Source organism: Peromyscus californicus, unplaced genomic scaffold (genome assembly GCF_007827085.1).
Source record: "Peromyscus californicus insignis strain IS unplaced genomic scaffold, ASM782708v3 Scaffold_23__1_contigs__length_62951481, whole genome shotgun sequence".
NCBI lineage: Eukaryota > Metazoa > Chordata > Mammalia > Rodentia > Cricetidae > Peromyscus > Peromyscus californicus.
In genome coordinates this window covers 60,120,978-60,141,128 of record NW_026294534.1, presented here as the reverse complement: position 1 = coordinate 60,141,128, position 20,151 = coordinate 60,120,978, and the positions used below count along the sequence as shown (strand labels likewise).

Genomic DNA, 20,151 nt, shown 5'->3' with positions numbered 1-20,151 from the left:
AGGCGGTGAGGGCTGGACAGGAGTCTGCGTAGTGAGTGGTCCTACACACGTGGCCAGCCTTGTCTACACAGAGTTCCAGGCTAGCCAGGGCTACACAGGGAGGCACTTTCTTAAAAAAAATAAAAATCAGATACTGAGCATGGTAGTTCACGCCTTTAATCCCAGCACTCGGGAGGTAGAGGCAGGTGGGTCTCTGTGAGTTCGAGGCCAGCCTGGTCTACAGAGCGAGATCCAGGACAGCCAAGCTACACAGAGAAACCCTGTCTCGAAACAAACAAACAATCAATCAAAAACAACAATAAATCAAATCAGTTTTTCACTGTGCTTCACAGTATGAACTTATATCTTTCAGTGTCTATATGATGGTATAGATGGAGCCCAGGGCCTTGTGCATGTTAGACAAGGCTCCACCTTGAGCCACGCCCCCAGCCCCCTCACTGGGGATTCTAGGCTCCACCCCTGAGCCACGCCCCCAGCCCCTCACTGGGGATTCTAGGCGGGGGTGGGGTGGAGATGGGGGTGGGGGTGGGAGTGGGGGGGGGGCTCTACCATTAAGTTTTTCCTCCAGTGCTGTTAAACAGAATTTTCTAATGATATAAAGAACCCTGTTCTCAATATCAGACAATAGAAGCTACCAAGCTTGAATCCTGCTAAAATTAACCTGAACTTAAGACCCGGCTGTCAGAGTTCTGGCACCTGTTCGTGGACACCACAGCAGCCGGTCTTGGCAGCGACCCCTGACCACAGGCCAGCCAGTGGCTAGCACGCCTCCTTCCCAAAATAGTCTGGGAGGCTCTTTATTTCCATCCCGTCTGTCCGGACAGAATATGAGATCCCCGCGCCTTGGGCTGGAGGGCGGAAGGCCGCTCCCCTGTAATCTCCCCAGCTGCTCTCGGAGCCGAGCCAAGGCCAGAGCCGCTGCGGTTTATACACAGGTTCTGCGATCCTGACACGGACTGCCAAGGGCTGAGGACTCCTCCTGCCTCCGCATTTCAGCTACTGTGAGAAGCGGGGACCACCAGGACCCCTTTGGGCGCATTCCTGAAAGTGCTAACCGGCAATGCTACCTCCCCTCGCCCTCCTCTTCCCTCCCCGCCCCTCCCTCCCTCCTCATGTCCTTCCTTCCTTTTAGCTGTCGCTCAGGTAGCTCAGGCTGGCTTGGAACTGGTGATCCTCCTGCCTCAGCTTCCTGCGTGCTGGGGTGACAGGTGTGAACCTTCCCACTGTCTTTGAGAATGTGCTTGACCCTGCACCTCGTGCTTCCGATCCACCTCCCACCCCCGGAGGCCCCAGCATCCCCAGGAACAGACCCCACTGCATCCCTACATTTTGAGCCTGAATAAAGCAAACAAGCTTGGTTCACTGGCACCACATTTATTGGCTTATCACTCACACTGAGCTTTGATTGACACCGAGAGGATGAAACCCAGGAGCTTCCAGATTCAGGCCCTACCCCTACCTCCGGGCAATGCCTTGAGAAGGTGCTTTCTCAGCAAACTGGGTACTCACAGAAGCCTGAGCCCAGCCTTGCCCCACACTCACCTCCCAGACCTTCTGGTGACTTTGGCTACCACAGCCCTCGCCCTGTACAAGGCCTGCTCCTCTCCAGCATTATAGCACTGTACACGGATCAGGTGTGGACCATATGTTTGTTGAATGACTGAATGAACAATGTTGATCCGGCATGAGGGACCCCTGATGTGTCCAGGGCCCAACAGTGAGCACTCAAGGAGGTTGACTCTTGGACACTCTGCCCTGCGTGCAGGTGGCTACACTTCTTTTGCCTGTGGGCTGCTGGAAACTCAAGCTCTGCTTCCTAGCAGCCCTGGATGTATCCGCTCAGCTGAGTAACTGGTGAGACCTTCTGGGCCCAAACACAAACAGCCTGAGGTACAAAGCACCTGCCACCGCCCTTCACGCAGGCTCCCTGGCCACAGCATGCTGCTTAGGAAACTTCTGACATCATCTACCCTGTGTACACAGGAGGACCCGGGGTCTCCGCGCTACTGAGAGGAAGCTAGAGGTTCAGAGAAGGAGGCGATTTACCCCAAGATGCCCAGAAGGAGTCACAAAATTCTAGGGCAGTCCTGGGAGGGATAGGACATGGGAACCCCAGCACCTGGATCTCCAGAGGAACTCAGGTAACTGAGTCTCCAACGTGGCTTTAAATTCTTTTGGTTACAAGATATAATTTGAAAGAACAAAGAAAGAAAACCAAGAATCTACTGGCCAGGGCTTCTGCTGTGGGTGCTGTGAGGATGTGTGACCCTGAAGGCTGTGACGTCATGAGAGGTCTGGCAGAAAGCAGGGCTTCTCACTGCTACCCAACTCCTCCACCCTCATCAGCCCTGGGAGTGGTTGATGACTCCAAACTGCAGATAGGGAAATTGAGGCTGGTGGAGGGGAACTCTGAGCCCTGGATGCCCCTAAGTTCTGAGGTTCCCTGAGTCCATACCCTTCTCCCGTGGATGCCTGGGTCCACCCCTAATCTGCCTTCTTGGTCTTCTTCTTCCTGGAGCCTTCGCTCAGCTCCTCCCTGGCCTTGGCAGGCAGGCCCGAGTGCTGGGTGCCCAGCCCGCCGCCGCCATGTGGTGCTCCATGGTTGTCATGGTGATGGTCACCTCCCCAAGCTGCCCCAAACAGCACTGGGCAGATGTAGCCTTCCAGGACATCAAATGGAGAACTGTGGGAGTGTGTGGCCGTCAGGAACACCTGAAGGGGAGCCCAAGAAACACAGTGATGGGGGAGAGAGCAAAGGAGCCATGAGAAAGGAGCGGGCCAGCCCCAGCCCTCTGCTTCCCACACCTCCAAGCTCATGAGCCCCCTTCCTGGAGTCTAGAGAGACCCGACTCCCAGGGTGTCCAAGCCTGGATAGTCCAGGGATGCTGGGACCAGTGGTCACCCACCCCAACAGGACCTCCCAACACCTGCACTTGGGTGTTACATTTTGTTGTTGTTGAGTCAGAGTATCATTGTAGCCCAGGCTAGCCTCCTACTTACTGTATAGCCATGCAGGGCCATAAGAGATAGGTATCTCATTCCATCAAGTGGGACTATAGAGGGTGTCAATCATCTGAAGCTGGGAAGAGTCCCTCGCAGAATCCCATCCCTGCTGCCACCGTACCCCACCCCACCATACCCCACCCCCACCGTACCCCACCCCCACCGTACCCCACCCCCACCGTCCTGGCCATCACCCTCCAGAACTCTGAACAATGATTTCATCTTCTCTCCCTCCCTTCTTCCCCTCACACTCTGCCCTCTTTTCTCTTCCATCCTCTCTCCACACTTGTTTGCTTGCTTGCTTTTAGTTTGTGTTATATTTTTTTTTCTTTTTTTTTTTTTTTTTTTTGGTTTTTCGAGACAGGGTTTCTCTGTGTAGCTTTGCGCCTGTCCTGGAACTCACTTGGTAGCCCAGGCTGGCCTCGAACTCACAGAGATCCGCCTGGCTCTGCCTCCCGAGTGCTGGGATTAAAGGCGTGCGCCACCACCGCCCGGCCTAGTTTGTGTTATATTTTGACACAGGGTCTTACGTAGCCCAGGCTGGTCCCAAACTTGCTGTGTAGCTGAAGATGACCTTGAACTCCTGATCCTGGGCCCATTTCCCTGCCACAGGGCCCGGAGTGAGGTAGGGGGGTTGTTTTGGTTTTATGAGACAGAATGTCTCTATGTAACCCTAGTTAGCCTGGAACTCACTACATAGCCCAGGCTGGCCTCAAACTCATGTCGATCCTCCTGCCTCAGCCTCCATATCTGGGCTCATCCCTTTCCAAGGCTGTGTTCTTCTCCAGGGATGGACTATACCTAAGGCGGGCCCTTCTATGCTTGGGGAGCTAGGGACAACATTCTCCAGCCCTGCGGAAGGACAGGGAAGGCCCAAGCCCCTTCTGGGTGTTTGATCAGTCACAGTGGACCCTACGGGTCACACTCACAGTGACTTCCAGCTTCCTGTCCCACGGTCTCCCATACAGGCCACCAGCACCCCCCAAGGCCCATTCTCTTCCTCAACCCTCATCCCTCAACCTCCCAATGAATTTCTCCTGTCTATCTCATGTGGACCCTGTACCCTGGGGGTGTCCGAGTTCCCGCACCCCATCTCAGGGGCGTGGAGGTCACATGCTTACCTTACATGACACCATGAACATGGTGAAGACGAAGATGAGGCTGGCCTTGGACACGGGGAGCCAGCGGGTCTGCTGCAGGGTGAACAGGACGGCTCCGTACAGGCTGGCCTTGGTGGGGCTGGAGGGTAAGACATGGGTCATGTGGTCCACTCTCAATCTAGGCTGCATTTAAAGCTCAGCAGAGGCGCAGCTGCCCAGGAAGCACCGGGCTGTCTTCCCCAGCAGGCGACTGGTGCCTGCTTGCCAGAGAGCATTTTAGTTCATGTTGGGTTGGGAAGTTACAATCTGAGCTCACGTATGAGAACAGCTAGGGGGGTCTCAGGATGATGGAAGGTGGGGAGTTTGGGGTAGAGGCTATGCTAGGGGCAAGAACTCAGCCAGTGAGGAATTCACAGGGTGGTGACATGCGGTCAGGGAAATAAAAAAGTCTGTGACCAGATCAGGGTGCCGGTCACTTTAGCCTTTTCTCTATGGCGAACCCTGACTTCCCAAGGTTGTAAAATAAAAGGCTTCTCTCTCCTGAGTCCCCAGGGCTCTTATTATGAAGTGAGGGCCACCTTTTCTGACAGAAAGTCGGACTGTCACAGGAGCTGAGTTACTGTCCCTCCTGACCCACACCCTTCTCCTGCTCCCACCCTGGTGTCTCGCTGCCTCTGTCAATCACCCTGTAAGCAACCTTAGGAAGCTGATTTCTCCTTCCACCACGGAGGGCCTAGGGACTGAACTCTTACCATCAGGCTTGGCAGCAAGCTCCTTTACCCACTGAGCCATCTCGCAGGACCTCTCCTTATTTTTGAGGCAGTCTCTCACTCCCCCAACCTGGAGTCTACCGGTGTTGCTAGGTGGGCTGGCAGGGAGCCCGGGGGACACTGTCTCTGTCTTCCCAGCTGTGGTTCGAATGAAAATGGCCCCATTCTGATCCCCATTTGGTGGTGCAGTCTGGGGAGGTTGAGGAAGTGCAGCCTTGGGGGAGGAAGTGCTGGGGCTGGCTCTGAGATCTGAGGGCCTCGCCCTCCTCTGTTTCTTGCTTGCCATTCAAGATGCGTGCCCTGAGCTCCTGCTCTGGCCGCCACAACTGCTGCTTGTTACCAGGTCTCCCGCCATGACAGACTCAGCCCTCTGGAACCTAAGATGAATGGCGTGGTCATGGTGTTTTGTGCCGGCATCTGTAGACTAGCTAAGACACCAGCACCGGGTGACAGGTGTGCTGCCCACCCGGCTTCTTACACCAACACCAGGTGACTGACAGGTGTGCTGCCCACCCAGCTTCTTACACCAGCACCGGGTGACTGACAGGTGTGCTGCCCACCCGGCTTCTTACACCAGCACCGGGTGACTGACAGGTGTGCTGCCCACCCGGCTTCTTACACCAGCACCGGGTGACTGACAGGTGTGCTGCCCACCCGGCTTCTTACACCAGCACCGGGTGACTGACAGGTGTGCTGCCCACCTGGCTTCTTACACCAGTACTGGGGTGACGGATGGTGTGGGTGACGGACCCTGATAACGGTGAATCTTTTTTTTTTTTTTCCCCAAGACAGGTTCTCACTGTGTACCTCTGGCTGGCTGGAACTCACAGAGATCCTCCTGCCTCTGCCTCCCAGTGCTGGGATTAAAGGAGTTCACCACTTTGCCTGGATTGGTAATGGTGACTCTTGTCAATTTGACAGAACCTAAAAATCAGCCTGGCAGTGGCAGCACATGCCTTTAATTCTAGCACTCCAGAGGCAGAGGCAGGTGAATCTCTGAGTTTGAGGCCAGCCTGGTCTACAGAATGAGTTCCAGGACAGTCAGGGTTACACAAAGAAACCCTGTCTCGAAAAAAAAAAAAAAAAAAAAAAAACTGGGCTGCGGTGGCGCACGCCTTTAATCCCAGCACTCAGGAGGCAGAGTCAGGCGGATTGCTGTGAGTTCAAGGCCAGCCTGATCTACAGAGCAAGATCCAAGACAGGCACAAAAACTACACAGAGAAACCCTGTCTCGAAAAAACAACAACAAAAACAAACAAAAAAACAAAAACAAAAAATCAACCCAGAGGCAAATCTCTGGGAGGGATTATCTAGGTTACGTTAACAGAGGGGAAGAGCCCTGCAGAGCGTGGGTGGCCCCAGTGCACTGTCTGGGACTGGATATGGAGAAGCCAGCTGAGTGGCACTCCTCTGTGGGGGTGGGATATGAACTGCTGCCTCATGCTGGACTTTGATGCCTGCCCTGCCGTGGCAGACTGAACCCCTAAACTGCAAGCCTAAGCCACGAGCTCCTGAATTGCTCCTGTCTGTCAAGTATGGTGTCACAGCAATAAGAAAAGCCACGGAGGCCTGCTAAGCCCTTGAACGCTGGGTGTGGAGAGTGTTGTGGCCGCCTGTCGCCTCACATAATCATGTGATCTTGGTGGCTGCGAGTTTGAGTGCGGTGGGTTACATCTGCCCAGCAGGTACTGGAAGCTAAGGTCACCATGCACAAGGCTAAGGAGGCATATGGGAGAAGAAAACCCCTGGGCAGTGAGTAGAGGTGCTGGCATGGCGGGGAGAGGTGAGTCCTGCAGGCTGCCGCCCCAACGCTAAAGAAATAGGGGTTGGGAAGATGACTCCGCGGCCAGCTGGGCAGCGAGCCTGGGCATGTCAAGGACTGGGGGGTTGTCTGAGAGACCCTGCCTCAAAGAATGTGGTGGGGAAGCAACTGAGGATGATCCCAGCATAACCGAGGTCTCTACATGTGCCCCTCACACACACGTACACATGTCCACATGCATGCACACCACAGACACACAAAAAAATGGAGAAGAGAACAAATAAGCGAATGAAAGAAAAAAGGATGTATTAGGTCCAATGCAAGGGGCATGAATGTTATGTGGCTCTGCCCACCATTTCCTTGGCCCTCCACACCACACGGAGTGCCTGCCCACAGCCTCCACTCTGCTCCATTTCCTCACTTCCTACTCACATTCTGCATCCTGGCCATGCACTTTTCTAACCCGGCAACTGGCAGCAATGCTAGGCTCTGGAACGAGGGTCTTTTGTAGCCAGAAAACTCCTACTCACTCTTCAAAACCCCAGTCACATATCACTTCTTTGCAGAAGCTCTTCCCGCCCTCACCCCAGCAGTATCTCCAGGTGATTAACAGTGCAGGGTCAGGCCAGGAGGGAGAGGCCAGGGTACTCACAAGGACATGTGCAGGATTTCATTGGTCTCTGGCTTCCAGACTCCTCGAAGCAGCTGCTCCAGGTTGGACAGGAGGGCGACACCAGAGCCTGTGGGGCAGGGTACTGCTGAGCTGGCGGCACACCCTCATTCCCAGCTCCCTTCTAGCCAGTTCCCAAGGAAACAAAGGCCCTTCTCGGGGTTGGGACTTAGCTCAGTGATAGAGCGCTTGTCTAGCAAGCACAAGGCCCTGGGTTCAGTCCTCAGCTCCGGGGAAAAACAAAAAAAGGCCTTCTCTTCACGGGGAATATCCGTTACAGGCAGGGAGGACCATCCATTACAGGTGGGGAAGACCATCCATTACAGATGGGGAGGATCATCCATTACAGGCGGGGAGGATCATCCATTACAGGCGGGGAGGACTGTTCATTACAGGCGGGGAGGATCATCCATTACAGGTGGGGAGGACCATCCATTACAGGTGGGGAGGACTGTTCATTACAGGCGGGGAGGATCATCCATTACAGGTGGGGAAATGAGGCTTGCATCAAAGCCTTCCCACGTTCACACAGCACAGTCAGGACAAACTAGCAAGAAGCAATTGGATGTGTCCCCTCCTTCAAGGGACTGTCTTGAGTCTCACTGTGTTGCCCAGGCTGGCCCGGGACTCCTAGCCCTCCCTGGCTCAGCCTCACGAATGCTGGGATGACAGGAGCCCGTCCCCACGCCCAGCCAGCTGCTGTGATCTTATTTATTGAAAAAAATTAATAATTTTTTTTTATAATTTTACTATTTGTCTGTTTATTTGTGTAAGGGGGTGTCAGCACGCCACAGCTCTAATGCAGAGGTCAGAGGACAACTCATGGAGTTCTTTCCTTCCACCCTGTGGGATCCAAAGATTGAACGCAGCTCATTTGGTGGTGATCATCGCTACCTACGGAGCCATCCTGCCAGCTCCTACAAATTTTTTAAAGTTACATTTATCTAGGTGTAGTGATGTACACCTCTAACCAGCTCTTGGGAGGCAGAGGCAGGAAGATCTCTGAGTTCAAGGCTAGCCTGGTCTACACAGAGAGACTCTGTCTGAAAAAAAAAGTTACATTTTATTTATACGGTTTGTGGTAGTGGGGAGAGTGTCCTCGTGCATGTACACACCAGGACACGTGTGTGTGGAGGTCAGAGGACAACTTGCAAAAGTTGGTTCTATCCTTCCACTATGTGGGTTCTGGGGATCAAACTCAGGTCATCAGGTTTGGCTTCAAGCGCTCTTTCCCGCTAAGCCATCTTGCCGGCCCCTATTATCATTCACCGTTATTGTGAATGGTGTGTATGGTGTCCATGTGGTGGGCATTGAACAACTTGTGGGAATCGGTTCTCTCCTGTGTGGGCCGCAGGGATCAAACTTAGGTCACCAGACTTTTGCCGCAAGCTCCTTTACCCACTGAGCCATCTCATTGGACCCCTGTGGTGATTTTTTTTTTTTTTTTTTTTATCTTCCTCGTCATCATTCTGCTTACCTTTGACCCACCCGGTGGCGATCATGATGAACCATCCGTGGTGGTAGTGGTGGTGTGCGTGATGGATGCCCACGGCAATCTTTCGGACCCTCACCACCTCCTTCATAGCCACAAAGATGAGTTTCACAGGCAGGAAGCAGACGCATTTGTAGAAGAGGTCCAAGGGACAGAAGAAAATCAAGTACCTTTGAGGACAGAAGGCCTATGGTCACGGGGGAGGGCAGCCCAGTGGGAAATCCAGAGGAGGGCAGTGGGGATGCTGGTGCTATGCAGATTGCGACTGGGGTCTTTGCACCTTCAATCTCCCCCTTCCCTGGTGCTGGAGTCCCCCCTTGACCCCAGGCTCAGCCTTTCTGGGGCCTCCAGGTGCTTACCACACCGCAGAGGCCAGCAGGATGCTGGAGCTGTTGCTGAAGTAGTCGATGATGGGCTCCCCGAGGAGCAGGTCGGCCAGGATGTAACTCCCGAAACAGTGCAACATGGCACACAGCCAGGACGCCACAGGGTGGCGCCGTGACAGCTCCACGGCTCCTGCGAGGCACACGAATTCCTGTGGTCACTGGAAGAGGTGACCACAGGAGCATGCCATACCTGCACGCATGCTGCCCTTTTTAACCCCCTGGGTGCTGAAGATTAAACCCAGAGTTTCCCATGTGCTCATCGGGCGCTGGGACGGAAGCCTGCTGCATGCTGAATGTGAGCTCTGCCACTAAGGTCGGGAAGAGGCAGTGGCGATTCACCTGTGCCCGCTGAGGAAGCGATCTTAGGTCTCAGACCGGGCGAGGCATTTATAGGAAAAACTCATTTAGTCTCATCAGGGGCCACTAGGCTGGTAAAGGAGCTTGTCACCAAGACTGATGAGCTGCGTTCCATCCCAGGACTTATGTGGTGGAGGGAGACCTGACTCCCTGAGCACACAAAAATAAAAGCAGCCCAGCATGGTGGCCACAACTTAGGCGGATCTGTGAGTTCAAGGCCAGCCTGGTCTACAGAGTGAGTTCCAGGACAGCCAGGGCTATACAGAGAAACCCTGTCTCAAATAAGTAAACAAATGAATAAATAAATAATTATAATATTTGTAAATCTCCAGAGTCTTTGTTAATGGTTAGGCTCCATCTTTATGTTAATATTGTCCCCAAGTCATAAAGCCACACCCCAGAGCCACCACTGGGCATCTCCTGGTGTGCCTGTTTATCATGAGGCGCCTTCCCTCTCTGACCAGTTTCATTTAGGGGGAACATCTTTAGAACAAAGCTGTCACTCAGTAGCTGGACGCTCCACTGACAAGGGCCCTTGTTACTGTCTGGATGCATCTGACCCCCACAGTTCACAGATTGGGAAACTGGTCCCCAAGGTGTTAGGATTAGAGGTGGGTGTAGGGCATGGTAATTAGGTCTGGGGGTGCCAAGGGTAGCCTGCTGGAGTTTTGTCCCTGGGAGAATGTGGTTTTAAAGGCACAGCGGGGCTGGGACTGAGTTGGTAGAGAGCTTGTAGCCCCATGAGTAAGCACCTGCCTAGCGTGCTGGAAGCCCTGGGTTCCACCCATAGCACCACATAAACTCATTGTGGTTGATGCAGGAGAATTGTAAGTTTAAGGTTATCCCTCACTACAGGGGACATCTAGGCTAGCCTGGAGTACATGAGACCCTGTCTCAAAGATTGAAAAACAAAGGAACCCTGGCCAGGGTGGCCCTGAATTGGTGGCTGCTGGTCTTTACCACTCTGCTTTTCCCGTGAGTGTCTACTGCACTGGTGTGTCCCACAAGACCAAACAGGGAAATTCCCCTTCTAAACTTTCAGGCTGCAGACCTGAGCCAATCCAACCTTTAGTTTCCTCCAGGGCTGGGGTGGAGCCCAGGGCTGTGGTGGTATTGTGTTCCCCAAAATATTGTGCACCCTAATAAACTTATCTGGGGTCAGAGACAGAACAGCCACTAGATACAAAGACTAGAAAATGGTGGCACTCACACCTTTAATCCTAGCATTCCAGAGGCAGAAATCCCTCTGGATCTCTGTGAGTTCAAGGCCACATTGGAAACAGCCAGGCATGGTGACACATGCCTTTAATCCCAGGGAGTGATGGTAGAAGGCAGAAAGATATATAAGGCGTGAGGACCAGGAACTAGAAGCATTTGGCTGGTTAAGCATTTGGCTGGTTAAGCTTTTAGGTTTTGAGCAGCACATTTCAGCTGAGAACCATTCGGAGATGAGGACACAGAGGCTTCCAGGCTGAGGAAACAAGACCAGCTGAGAAGTTGGCCAGGTGAGGTTAGCTGTGGCTTGTTCTGTCTCTCTGATCTTCCAGTGTTCACCCCAATACTTGGCTCCGGGTTTTTTTTTTTATTAATAAAGTCTCTTTAAAAGATTCCTGCTACACAGGGCTTCCCACTGAGCCACAGCCTTGGCCCCCAAACCTCTTTTCTCTTCATCAGTAAAAAGATCTGTGTATTGTTAGCACAGCGGAACTCAGACAGTGAGACGGCTCTGTGTAGATCAATTGCCTCCAAGCCTGATGACCTGAGTTCAATCCCCAGAACCCCCACGGTAGAGAACCGACTTCCCAGTTGCCATTGGACCTACACTTACCTCCTACGGCACGTGCTCTCCCCACACACGCACAAACACATACACATATATAGTAAATAAGTTCAAAACAAAGAAATACAACCCTCAGATAACGCCACTCAGTGTGGACATGGCAAGGTAAATGATGCAGTCTTTTACTAATGGCCTCAAATAGCAACCAGGGCAGGGGAGATGCTGTGCAAGTGTGAGGACTGGAATTCAGATCCTTAGAACCCATGAGACCCAGACGCTGTGAGGTGGCTCAGCAGGAACCGGCCTCAGTCCTGAGCTGGATTACGGGACACACATGGTGGGAGGAATGAGCCGACTCCCGCACCTTGTTCTGTGGGTCATGTATGCAACAAGTGTGAGTGCATGCACGCCAACACACACATCCATGTACTCTAAAGAACACACAAAACAACCAGCCTTGTCAAGTGCCCCGCTATGTACTTATAATCTCAGCTACTTGGGACACAAAGAGAGGAGGGAAAGGAGGAGGGAGAGGGAAGGGGAGGAGAGAGGAGGGGGAGGGAGGGAGGGGAAAGAACATCTATTTAAAGCACTGCTTCCCCGAGCAGTGATCCCAGGAGCAGCTGGTAAGTCCACAGGGCCACGGCTGCTGAAGCGCTCCCTCCTGCCTGCAGAAACAGACACTCGCATGTGCTTCTAAAAATAGCTGCCAGGGGCAGTCTGATTCCAGGGTGTTTCTGGTGCCCTTTGGGACCACCCCAGAGACAGTGCTGAAGGGGAGGGGCTGGGATTTCAGTGTACCACACCATGGCAAGCAAGCAACAGGCTTGGCTTCATTAGTACCTCCTCTAGAAAGTCCCGTGTCCCCTTCCGGCCTGAGCAAGTGTCTGCCACCAGCCTCCAGCTAGCCGCTTTCTTTGGTTGTCAAAAGGCAGAGGGATGAGTTTATATAGCTCTCAAGATGTAATGGTTCACCCCGTTATCTTTATTTGTTTTTAAAAGATTTATTTTATATGTAAGAGTGTTTGCCTGCATGTGTGTCTGTCTGCGCACCACACGGTGCAGTACCTGCCGAGGCCTGAAGAGGGCGTGAGATCCCTTGGAGCTGGAGTCACAGATGGTTGGGAGGGACCCTGGATCCTTAGCAAGAGCAGCCAGTACGCCTAACTGCTGAGCCACTGCTCCAGCCCTGTTTTTGTATTTATTTTGACATGGCGCCTCACTCTAATCCAGGCTAGCCTTTAATTTGTCATCCTCCTGCCTCAGCCTCTCCACTGCTGAGATGACAGGCTTCAGTCACTCAGAACCTGGAGAAGCCCAGCCTCCCTGGCTCTATCAAAGGTTGCCTACCAGGACTAAAAGAAATGGCTTAGCCCTTAGCAATTATGCCAGAGATATTCCTGGGCCTAGAATGAAACTGAAATATCTGCAGGGTGGAAATTTCACACACTAGTCTTAAATCCACCCACCTGATCTCCAGGAACAGCCTAGCAGTAGCACCCCTGCCTAGACTCCCAGTGAGGGGCTGAGGGCGTGGCTCAGGGGTGGAGCCCTTCCTAGAATCCCTCAGTGAGGGACTGGGGGCGTGGCTCTGGGGTGGAGCCCCGCCTAGAATCCCCCAGTGTGGGGCTGGGGGCGTGGCTCTGGGGTGGAGCCCTTCCTAGAATCCCTCAGTGAGGGGCTGGGGGCGTGGCTCAGGGGTGGAGCCCTTCCTAGAATCCCTCAGTGAGGGGCTGGGGGCGTGGCTCTGGGGTGGAGCCCCTGCCTAGAATCCCCAGTGAGGTGCTGGGGGCGTGGTCAGGGGTGGAGCCCCGCCTAGAATCCCCCAGTGAGGGGCTGGGAGCGTGGCTCAGGGGTGGAGCCCCTGCCTAGAATCCCCAGTGAGGGGCTGGGGGCGTGGTCAGGGTGGAGCCCTGCCTAGGATCCCCCAGTGACGGACTGGGGGCGTGGCTCAGGGTGGAGCCCCGCCTAGAATCCCCAGTGGGGGGATGGGGGCGTGGCTCAGGGGTGGAGCCCCTGCCTAGAATCCCCAGTGAGGGGCTGAGGGTGTGGCTCGGTTGAAGATCCCTGTCCAGAATCCCCTAGTGTCTCCTTCCGATACTGAAGATTAATGGCGGGGAGGTCTGTGGGGAAAATAGAAATTGCCCTCTTTGTCTTTTTTTGGTGCTAGGCCTTGCACACGCTTAGTGTAGCATATCTCAGGAGCCATAGCCAAAGTCCCAAAATTTTGTACTTTTCAGCTTAATTTTGTTGTGACCCTAAAGCTGGCCTAAAAAACAAAACAAAACAAACAAACCAACCCTGGCTGTAGTTCAGGGGGCAGAGGACCGGTCTAGCATGCCTGAAGCCCTGTATTCTATCACCCGCACAACAGGAAACAGGCGTAGTGGCATAGGCCTGGATTCACAGCACTCAGGATTCAAGAGGATCATGAGTTTGAGGACAGCCTGGGCTACATAGTGAGACCTACAAAAAAAAAAAAAAAACGGAGTCTGTTACTGTTGGGCATGTCTGTAGTCCCGGCACTTGGGAGATGGAGGCAGAAGAATCAGGAGTTGGAGGTCATCTTTAGCTGCATAGCTAGTTTTAGTCCAGCCTGAGCTACATAAGACCAGCTTAGTTCAAACAACTGAGGATTGGTGGCAAGGGCATAGCTCCGTTGGTAAAGTGCTTTCCTAAGAGGCACACAGCCTTGGGTTCCATCTGCAGCACAAAGGGTGTGGTGAGGGACACCTGTCATCCTAGCACAGGGGTGGGGGTGGGGTGAGTCCTCGCAAGCAGCCCTGACCTATTTTAGTTCCTCCCTCCTAGAAACCCCATCCCCTTAAGTGGATCAAGCTCTTCTGGGCAGTTCTGGTTCAGCCCAGTGTCCTGCATCTCTAAGCACTCTGAGCCTTCTTGCAAAAGAACTCTCTGGAAAGCCTGGCCCAGAAAACACCAGTACCCCCATGTTCTTCTAGAGCTTTCCAAATGAATGGAAACACTTCTTACAGATGCCTCAGATGCCCCAAATCCAGATCTCCATATCAACAGACTATGTGCCAGTAGCCAGCAGAGGGCAACCGGGTCATTTTACCAGAGCCCAAGTCACAGATCGGCAAGGGGAAACGCGTGGAGGCGATGGAGCCAGTTTGCCAGTTGAGTTAGTCCAGGCAGACTGGTCCCACCTCAGATGCCCTCACTTGTCCCTTTTGTTTCGTGTGTGTATGTGTGAGTATTGAGCATGCATGTTTGAACGGGCAGGGGGACGACACAGTGCATATGCAGGGGCTTTGTGCACATGTGTGTCTGTGCACATATGTGTCTGTGCACATATGTGTGTGTCTGTACACATATGTGTGTCTGTGCACACGTGTGTGTCTGTGCACATGTGTGTCTGTGCACATGTGTGCGTCTGTGCACATGTGTGTGTCTGTGCACACGTGTGTCTGTGCACATGTGTGTGTCTGTGCATATGGGGCCAGTTTGTCCTGAGGACCCAGTCTCTGCCTCCCGAATAACTCACCATCTTTTTTCTTTTATTGTTTGGTGGGAGTGGTGGGGGGTGCGGAGGTGTCAAGACAAGATCTCACTATACAGCTCTGGCTGTCCTGGAACTCACTATGTAGACCAGGCTGGCCTCAGACTTACAGAGCTCTGCTTGCTTTTCTATCCTGAGTGTTGGGTCCGCAGGCTCACCTGAAGTTGCCCTATCCTGGAACTGCTTTGGTGTGCGCCACCGGTTGAGAAAGAGGCTTGATATGTAGCCCAGGCTGGCCTACATTAAGGCTCAGTCTTGTTTGCAGAAATGACAGGTATGTGTTGCCTGGCAGCTCACCAGCCACCTTGCTTTCCTAAGGGAAGGATGAAGAGAGTAGTTCTCGCAGCCTAATCCATTATTCTGGGAGTCACAGGAACCTGGGTATGAGGCTAAGTCCCCTGGGACTTGCAGGCTCACTGCGTATTAATCATATTAGTTTGCTTCAGTCCTCTACCTCCTGTTCCCCAAACTTCGAAGGAGTCATACCAGGCAGATGTCACGAAGCACACACAGGGGGTGGGGGTGGGGGAATGGGCATGAAATACAAGCATGCACATATTTTGATTAAATTGGTCTGGGTTTATTTGGTTATTTGGTTTTGGAGTCTGGAGATGGAATCCAGGGTCTCCTGTGTGCTCAGGAGGAGCTCTACCAACAAGCCACCTCTCCGCCCCACATTGGGGGATTCTAGCTTGTCGCTCTACCGCTGAGCCATGCCCCCAGCCCCACAAAGGGGGGTCCTAGGCAGGGGTTCTACCCACATTGCTATTCCTTTAAAAATTCTTATTTTGGACTGGGGTGATATCTCAGCAGGCAAAGACTCCTACTGTCAATTCTGACAACCTGAGTTCGATCCCTGGGACCCACATAGTAGGAGAGAAACAGCTCCTCAAGTCGACAAACTGTCTTCTCACCTCCACATATATGCTGGGTACACACAAAATAAATAAACAAAAATTAATTTTGGTGGTGCCCAGCACTCAAGAGGCAGAGGCAGATGGATTTCTGAATTTTAGGACAGCCTAGTCAAAAGAGTGAGTTTCAGGACATCCAGGGCTACACAGAGAAACCCTGTCTCAAAAAAATAAAACAACAAAAACAAAACTCTCTCTCTCTCTCTCTCTCTCTCTCTCTATATATATATATATATATATATATATATATATATATATATATATATATATATTTCCCCCCGAGGGCCAGCAAGATGGCTTACCAGGTAACAACACTTGCCACCAGGTTGACAGACAGCCTGAGTTCAATCCCTGGGATCCACATGGTCGAAGGAGAGACCTGAAACCTACATTTGTCCTCTGACCTCCACACATGTGCAATGGTAGTACTCCACACACACAATAAATAAACAAATAAAATGTAATAATAAAAAGTTTAACACAACTTTATTTTGAAACAGGATCTGGCTCAGTTGTCCAGGCTGGCCTTGAGTTTGCCTCTGCTTCTTGAGTGGGTGGGATAACAGGTGGGCATCACTGCACCAGGCTGAGGTCAAGTTTTATCATGTCGGGCCTCAAACTCAGAGATCCACCTGCCTCTGCCTCCCAAGTGCTGGCATTAAAAGTGTGCACCACCAAGCCCGGGTGGAAATGGACTTTTAAAGACCCTAGAAATCTGATGTGCAGCCAGGGTTGAGAAACCAATGAAGTTGTAAAGCATAGAACCAAAACTTTCTGGAACATTCTGACCCCACACTTGCAGCACAGACGGTTTACTGTGGAACCCCTGCAGAAGTATTCAGACAAGAATGGGCATGGATCACATCTAGAATTCGAGCACAGGGGCGGCTGAAGAAAGGGTCATTGAGTTGGAGTCTAGCCTGGGCTACACAGTGGACCCTGTTTTGTTTGCTTTTGGCTTTTTGTTTTGTTTTGCTATTTGAGACAGGGTTTCTCTGTGTAGCCCTGGCTGTCCTGGAACTCACTTTGTAGACCAGGCTGGCCTTAAACTCACTGAGATCCACCTGCCTCTGCCTCCCAAGTGCTGAGACTAAAAGGTGTGCACCACCACCACCCAGCCCTTGTTCTGTTTTATTAAATAGGGGTTGGCAAGATGGTTCAGAGGTAACAGCACTTGCTACCCAGTGACAACCTGAGTTCGGTCCCCAGAACCCATGTAAAGTGTAAGGCAAGAGCTGCTCCACAAAGTTGTCCTCTGCCTGCATGCTCTCTGAGGCATGTCTGTGCACACACTGATGATGACAATGATAACTGAAAATATTTTAAAACGCAAATAAAATAAAGGGGGGGGCAGTGAGTGGCTCTTTGGGTAAAGATACTTGCTGCCAAGCCTTGAGTTCAATCCCCACATCCCACACTGGAAGGAGGACAGCTGTCATTGTCCTCTGCCCTCCACATGCACACCCTGGCACACACACACACACACACACACACACACACACACACACACACACATACTTGATAAATAAATGAAAAGAGTTAAAAATACTGAACCCCCCCCCCCATTTTCAGCACACTTCTTACTAAGTCCATCCTAGGGGGCTCCCACCTCCTCATGGTGGATCTTGGGGATGTGCTGGGTTGCACAGAAGCCACCAGGAATCCTTCCCCAGATGGTAAACCCAGTTTCTCCAAACAAAAGCACAAACGAGAACTTTGCCTTGCAAAGCCAAGACTCTCCAGAGCAGCTTTTAGAGAGACAGACTCTTGCTGGTGCACAGACAAGAAAAACACAACAGGATGCCTGACGAGTCACGCCAAGCCCCTTGCATAAGAGCATGTATTTATGCTTGTAAGGACACGTGTACACATTCACCTAAGAAAGCTCTGGAAAAGGATCCTTGTGAAGTTAACAGGAATACTTTTTATTTTTAAGCTTGATTTTTCCCCCTTCCACTTTGTGGGCCATCTTGAAGGCCCCTCATTTTTAATAAACATAGCAGGCTATTTTTGTCACCTCAAAAGAATTAATTTACATATCCACCCACGAAGGGTCCTAAACTTTCTTGGAAGGAAATGATTCTGTCCCTCAAACTTGCAGGTTCAGTAGAATAAAACTACAGGAGACGAATACGACACAGTTGCTTACACTGAACTTGTGTAAAAATAGAACACTCCAGGGAGACATTATTTATTTATTTTTGAGATAGTCCTTAGTCGAACTGGCCAAGAACTCACCATGTATCCCTGGCTGTCCTGGAATTAGCTTTCCTATCCCCCTGCCTCTACGTCCTGAGTTTTGGGGTTATCGGTGTGAGCTACATTTGTCCTCATTAAAACAGAATGGTTGGAGGAGGGGCGGGGGAGCAGTGAGATGGCTCCGCTGCTGAAGGAGCCTGTCCACAATTTTGACCACCAGAGTTCCATCGGAGGACCCACATGATGACCGCAAAAAACGACTCCTGCAAATCGTCCTCTGACCTCCACACATGCCCACAACACACACATAAACACAAGTAATTGATTGCTTTTTTAATCAAGGCTTGACTCTTGAGAGCAGGCTGACCTAAAGTTGCCCTATCCTGGAACCGCTTCGGCTCCCTAAGAGGGAAGGCTCCCAGGCCAGAGCTGGCCCAGCCCACGAACGGGAAGGGAGGGAAGAAGAGGATGCCAAAAGATGCAGCGCAGAGGGGACACCGGTGTCACTTTCCCCGAACCTGATCGCAGCCCCCAGCACGGCCAGTCCTTATATAGTCACTCGGCAGTCACTCCAAGGGCGTGAAGGGAGGTCATGGCAGCTGATGTGCAGAACATCTGACCTCGCCCGGGCAAAGACGACCCTTGCTTGCAACCTTCGCCACCATCAGTGCCCCTTGCCCAAGTTCAAGTTCACCAAGCTTTGCTCTAACCTGACTCCTGGCCTTTTCCCACCCCCACCCCCACCCCCCACAGCACCTGTCCTCCCTACAGTAAGCAAGCGCTCTCCTCTCCTTCCCTCCCACCCATCTGCCCCCTTTCCACAGCTCCTCCATCCCCGGGGTTCCCTCCTCCACCTGCGCGCCCGCGCGTGGGAAGACTCTGCCTCCTCCCCTATCCAGCCCCAGGATCAGCCCTGCCTCCTCCAAGCCTCCATCATCAAGGCAAGGGCAACCTCTCTCCTGGAAGCCCCTACTCACCTGGCTCATACTTCAGGTAAATGAGGGAGACGATGAAGTAGCTGAGGTCGAAGACTGGGAAGAGCGGCACCCGCGAGAAGCTGAGCGCTAGCTCTCCCAGGCTTAGCGCCGATATCAGGTCCATGGCGTTGGCCGGTGCCTCCCCGGCCCCTGGCCGCCCCGTGCGTCCCGCCGCCCGCCGCCGGGCGTCTGAGCCCCCGCCACTGAGCCCGCCCCGCTGTCAGGTACCGCCCCGGCCCGGCCCCGGGGAGAGGAGGGGCGATGAGGCCGCCCAGCCCCACAGAGCGCAAGGCGCGGGGCCTCAGGGATGCCAGAGCTCCGTTCAGCGCAGCCAAGTAAGGGGTCTGCACGCTGCATCCAGCCCACTCAAGCGGGACTCCAGTCCTTGTACAGCTGCCTTGTTAGGACCCTGTCTCTTCTCCGTGGGAATAGCCTAATCAGGTCCCCTGTTACCCCCAAGATCCCAGTCAATCAGGATCCCCGCCCTCCGCAGACCTCAGCCAAGAATTTCATGTTTTATTCTTGAGGATCCCGTCACTTCAAGGGGATGTGCAAGTCAGAACCCCGCCTCCCACAAGGCCACTTCAACCCAAACCCTCATGTCCTATTTGGTCTGTTCGGTGAGAATCTTGTCTTTCCAAGAGGCTCCACGAGTCGGAAGAACCCTCTTCTGTGGACTCCAGCCCAGACCCTGGTGTCCCATGGGGTCCACTGAGTTAGGGACCCATAGGTGTCCCATTAGGTCCCATAGGTCCTTCGGGAGGCCCTCCATCCACCCTCTGTGGACCCCAGCCCAGGCCTCATGTTCTGTAAGGTCTGTCCGATCAGGACCGTCATTCTCCACGGGACCACACGAGTCAGAACTGGAAGGCCCGTGGGGTACAACCCAGGCAAGGGGACGCCCTGACCCACACACTATGCACTCTGAGCCGGGGTCGCAGCCCTCCGTGGGGCCCAATAGGGGCCCTTTTAGAGTACAGTCATCCGTAGCGCCCGTATCCAAGGAGCCCACTACGCTGCATTCCGTCTCCGGGGCGGCTCAGGGGTCAAGGGCACAATTTCCTTGTAGACGCGGAACCGGCCGCCCAGTCAGCGCCGGAGCAGAAGCTACAGCAGGGATAAGCCTCAGCACGCAACACCGCGCATGCGCGCGCACCCCAAGCCCCGCCTCCATGGGTGTCATCACGCCACACCCTCCCTCGGCGAACCCAGTCAATGTTG

The 20,151-nt window shown here is 53.1% G+C and overlaps 1 protein-coding gene across 3 annotated transcripts in view; it reads right to left on the bottom strand.

Annotated features, from left to right (window-relative positions):
* The window catches only part of Tmem38a (transmembrane protein 38A), a 20,873-nt gene extending 843 nt beyond the window's left edge, over positions 1-20,030 (bottom strand). The window contains exons 1-6 of one of the 3 annotated variants that reach the window (XM_052752487.1): positions 18,931-20,017; positions 9,157-9,313; positions 8,783-8,967; positions 7,288-7,375; positions 4,125-4,242; positions 2,456-2,712 (exon numbers count right to left, since the gene is read on the bottom strand). In XM_052752487.1, the coding sequence (XP_052608447.1) occupies positions 2,485-2,712; positions 4,125-4,242; positions 7,288-7,375; positions 8,783-8,967; positions 9,157-9,313; positions 18,931-19,054 (900 nt within the window). In that variant the 5' untranslated portion in view covers positions 19,055-20,017 and the 3' untranslated portion in view covers positions 2,456-2,484. Of the gene's footprint in view, positions 1-1,358; positions 2,713-4,124; positions 4,243-7,287; positions 7,376-8,782; positions 8,968-9,156; positions 9,314-18,930 lie in introns of those variants that run through there. The other 2 variants (XM_052752486.1, XM_052752485.1) reach the window with 2 other exon arrangements.
* Between the last annotated feature and the right edge of the window lie 121 nt (positions 20,031-20,151).